The following is a 5,242-nucleotide window of genomic DNA, read 5'->3' on the forward strand; positions in this document are numbered from 1 at the left end:
GTATGTTAAAGATATTCGTGGAATAGGTGCCGCCGAGTGATAATTCGTGACTGTACAATGCTATTTAACCCTCACTTCGGTTGTTGCCTGGTGAATTGACCACCTAGGTGACTGATAGTGGCCACGGTGACGAGCAACGCGTGACGCGTGACGCGTGACCCTATATGATGCTAGGAAATTTTAACGATAGACCAACGTCTCGTCCCGCGTCTCTTATGTAAATGAGATAGGTAAGTCAACACGAAACTTCGATACACCAAGGCTTCACTCCAAACTAGAATAGACTGGAATATGTAGTGTTCATATCGACTATAAAATATATCCATGCAGTGTAGTACACATCCTTTAATCTTATCTCCTAGATCCATTTATGAGGTAGGACATGAGCGACCGCACGATCAAAGTAAGATCTAGGGGCATATCATTCGTATTTCTCGCTGCCACAGCAGGGAGAATCTGCGTGGAACCACGATAACGTTGTTCGGGTAACTACGTTGAAGATATGAGGTATGTTTCTCTCCAGAAACTGGTGTCAATCTATACCCCGCGAGGGTATTCCTTGCTACCGCTGCAAGGTCATGTAGTCCAGGCGCCGTTTTATGTATATGAATACCGAGCCCAGCATCTCCCTTTGCCCTTGGCATCAGACGATCGGGCATTATGTTAGATGGCAGTATTTGGTTGGTACTATATCTACTCTATCTTTTAGATTATTGATGCGGTGTAACTTGACAGGAAAAGATTAGAAGTCAGATTTGTGATAGAGGCGCTCGAAGGGTTATAGGAGTTAAATGGCACTTGGTGTTGGCCTGTATATTACAAGCTAACATATATTCCACATTTATTTGAACCGGACGCAAATGGAGTATAAGAATGTGACATCGCTGAGGGAGAACGAAAGAAAATCCGGCACTCACCTCACCCTGCTCCTTGAACACCACATCCAACTCAACCCCCAGACAGTGGCCCTTCCGATTTACTTCGCGCATCAAAATGCAATTCCTACTCAGCCTCGTTCTGGCTCTGGGCACGGTCAGCGCAGCGCCCTTCGAGCTCATCTCTAAGCGCGCACTTGGAGACCACGAAATGATCCTTCATGACAAGAGAGACGAAAACGCTTGCCCGGCTCACCTCAAACCAGGCCAATTCGAATTCCCGCACTACATTACACAGGTGTCTTCGAATCAACCGGACCGCGCCTTTGGACCGCAGTATAGGGGTCGCGTTACGCCGAACGACATCTCGTCTATTTTCAGCTTCGATGTTCCCCAAGACCGTGCCGATGCTAACTGTACCCTCGAGTTCCTCTTCCCTACCCAGGACGTGTTGAAGACTTCTTACTACAAGTTCGATGGGCCTGGGACATTCCGCTTCACAGGGTACTTGGCCGGCAGCTGTCCTGACTCACATACGACGTATAACAACCAGCCGCAACCTGGCAATCTCCCCGCGTTTCCGCCTATTCACATGGAACCGGGCTTCGCTTACACCATCGATGTCGGCCCTTGTACCTTTTCGGCTGGGAAATGCGTATCTGGGAGTAAGCTAAACCGTCTCCTTTGGATGGAAGAAGGTTATGATACTAACACGAGTGTAGTGCTTTCATCAACTGACACCAGCTTTGAGTTCTTCCAGGATCAGGGCAACTGCCCGATCGGAATTTACAACACTTATAGCTATGGGCTACCTTGCCCTGAGGAATACTGCGGGTAAAGCCGAAGACATTTATATCACCGGAAAATAGACTGAATCTCCTCGTGTAATTCAGGGGTTGGGTCTGGCTCATGTATATATCAGTCCGGATTGTACTCTGGCCTTAACTTGGAAATCTAGGACATTTAGTCAACATGCCGAGTTCCTGCGTGATTTTAGCTTCTAAGCGCCTTGACTTCTCTCGGTCTCTCATGCCATGCCCAATTCGTAGGGTGGACCATAAGCCCGTATCCGCTAACCCGCCAATTTAATTAATGTATTGAAATGTACACAGTATAAATAAGCAGTATATATGGAACTTATACTATGCTTTATAATTTATAAAACGTTATTAATGTTTAATAATAATATTTTTAATACTTAAGTAAATATATATTTATTATAAATAAGAATATTTTTTATTTTATAAAGTTTTTAATTTAATAAGTTAAAACGGGAAAATAACGCCGATTTTTACTATTAAATTTTACGGTTTATTAATAAGGAAAAAAATAAAATGAAAGTTATATAAGTAAATATTTATTAAATTTAAAGAAAAATATAACTTATTTTTACTTTTTATTAAGTATATATTATATATTATTTATTTTTTACTTTATTTTTTAATTTTACGTTAATATTTAAATCTTATAATTTACTTATTTAATTAATTTTTTTATTTTAATATTATATTTAAATAATTATTCGAAACTTAACGTAAATTAGCGTTAATAAAATTAATCGTTTCGTTATAAAAAAAATTATAAACTTTTAAAAAAAAAATAAGTTATTTAATTATTTATATTCGAATTCTTTTTCTTTTTTTAAATGAATATTATTAAATATTAAAGTTATAAAATTTTTTACTTTAAATATTTAATCCGTAAAAAGTAATTAAAAAAAACCGATATTTATTATATTAAATTTTTAATTTATTTTAAAGTAAATATATTTTATTTTAATAATAAGTTTTATTTAAGTGTAAAGTATAATAATATTTAAAAAAGTTTATAAATATAATAATATTTAAGTAAAAATTAAATAATTTTTATTAATTATTATTTATATCTTTATTTATTATTTAAATCTTTAATATTATTTTTTTCGTAATTAATACTTAATCTTTAAAAAAGATTATTTATTAATTTAACGTATTTAATTTAATTCTTTCCTTTTATTAAACGAAATAATAATAATAATAATAATTAATATTAACGTTAAAAAACCGTTATTTATATAATTATTTTAAAGTTTTATTAAAAGTATATTAAACGTATTAAACTAAGCTTCACATTTTACATTTAAATATAAAATCCTTATAATTTATTTAATAATTTATATTTTTAAACGTGTATTATAACGGTTTATGTTATATTTTCTTTACCGAAAAACGAAAAAAAAAAAAGCGTAAAAAAAATAATATTATTAATAAAATTAAACACGTATTTACTTAATAAAAGTTACATTAAATATAAATTTAATTATTTTAAAATATTATTATTAATATATAACATTATTTTTTAAATTTATTAAAAATATTATCTTTTATATTTTTATAGCTTTTTTATAATAATAATAATAACGATAATAAAAATCATAATAATTAACCTTATTATAAAACGGAATTAAAAAATTAAGAAATAATAACGTTATTACGCGAAAAACTTTTAACTACTTTTTTTATAAAAAATATAATATATATATAAGTAAAGTTTTTTATTTATTTTACTTTTAAAATTAATTATAAATAAAACCCTCGCGGGGACTTTACGGGCTTAATTTTAATTTTATAAACTTTTAGTTATTAATTTAAAAAAAAACTGATATTTAATAAACTTTTTTTACGCTTGGGATTTTACTTTTAAATAATAATTTAAGTTTACGTTTTTTTAATTTTAAATATTCTTTAATAAAATAAATAACTTTTAAATATATAATTATTTAATAAGTAAATTATTATAAATGAATATTATAACTTATTTTTTTAAATAATAATTATTTACCGTTATATATTAAAATTATATATATACGTTTATTTAATAAATAAACCGGACTTAATATAAATATTAAAAAACTAATTATATTAAAGGTATACGCATTATTTATTACACGAAAATTAATATTAAATATCGTTAATATTAAAATAAATATTATTAAATAATTATATATTATATTATTAAAAATATAATTAATTAAAAAAACATGTTAATATATAAAAAAGTCATATATTAAAACTAACACGAAATTATTAAACGTTTAAAACTTAATATAATTCTAACGCTTATTAAATAAATTATTATTAAATAAAAACGTAATTTCCTTTTCGAAAAAAAAAAAAGGGGGATTACGAACCTTAAAACCTTAAAAAATTATTACATTAATTTTAAAATATTATTTTAAACTTTTATATTAACCTTTATTACATTATTATTTATTTTATTTTATATTATTTAAATTACGAAGCGAAATTAAAGAACTTAAAAATAATAACGTTATTACGTAAAAAGTTTTTAACTATTCTTATTATAAAAAATACGGTATATATATAAACGAAGCTTTTTATTTATTTTATCTTTAAAATTAAAAATTAATAAAACCTTTACGAATTTAACGGGAACTTTATAAACTAAATCTTAATCCTATAAATATTTAGTTATTAATTTTCTTTTCGATTAAACGTAAAATAATTTTTATAAATAAAAATATAGTAAAAAAAGTAATAAAATAAATAAATATTTAATAAATATACGGCTTTTATAACTATGCTTAATAATATAAAGTTATAATATTTTTTTAACTAATTAAAATCGAGCTTTTATAAAAGTTTTATTATTTTAATAATATAGTTTAAATTCGAATGCGTATTTTTTAATTAATCGAAATATTTATCGATAAACCCTTACATTTTTAAAATTAAACTTAAATAATTAAATACATAAATATTATTTATATTATATAGGACCGGAAAAACGCCGGTAAAACGTATATATATTATTTTATATATATTAAATAAAAAATTAAATACCGTAATTTAAACTTTTAAATTCGATTTTAAAATTTATATTTTTTCGTAATGTTAAATTTTTAATTAATTATTTCGCATTTAAAACATTTTTAAAAATTTAATAATTAAAATAATTTAATTATTTTTATAACGTATTTTCGAATAAACTTAGTTATATTAAAATTAATAAAAAATTAAATCGAAGTTTTATAATCGAAATTAAATTAAATTAAAATTAACTCGAATTAATCGAAATAATAACTAGTTTTTAACCTTAAATATTACAATTAAATAAAAGTTTAAAAGTTAAAAAAAAAATAACATATAATTTAAATTAAACGTTTTTGATTAAATTAGATTAAAAAAATTAAAACGTCGAATTAATTAAGTTATAAATAATTAAAGTTAATTAAATATATAATAAAATTTTAATATAATTTAAAACGCGTTTAAATTAACGTTAAGCTTTTTTTTAATATAACGCGCGTATTAATTAAAATTATATAACACGAATAATATTAATTATAAATATTTTAATATTTAACC

At 25.8% G+C, this 5,242-nt stretch overlaps 1 protein-coding gene across 1 annotated transcript; it reads left to right on the forward strand.

Annotated features, from left to right (window-relative positions):
- Positions 1 to 993: 993 nt before the first annotated feature.
- On the forward strand, positions 994 to 1,713 carry GGS22DRAFT_186906 (ubiquitin 3 binding protein But2 C-terminal domain-containing protein; the record flags this gene model as incomplete). Its single annotated transcript, XM_047964521.1, has 2 exons — positions 994 to 1,540; positions 1,598 to 1,713. The coding sequence occupies 2 exons, from the start codon at positions 994 to 996 to the stop codon at positions 1,711 to 1,713; spliced, it is 663 nt and encodes a 220-aa protein (XP_047820668.1).
- Between the last annotated feature and the right edge of the window lie 3,529 nt (positions 1,714 to 5,242).

This window comes from Annulohypoxylon maeteangense (genome assembly GCF_022496945.1).
Source record: "Annulohypoxylon maeteangense strain CBS 123835 unplaced genomic scaffold GGS22scaffold_5, whole genome shotgun sequence".
NCBI classification, from domain to species: domain Eukaryota; kingdom Fungi; phylum Ascomycota; class Sordariomycetes; order Xylariales; family Hypoxylaceae; genus Annulohypoxylon; species Annulohypoxylon maeteangense.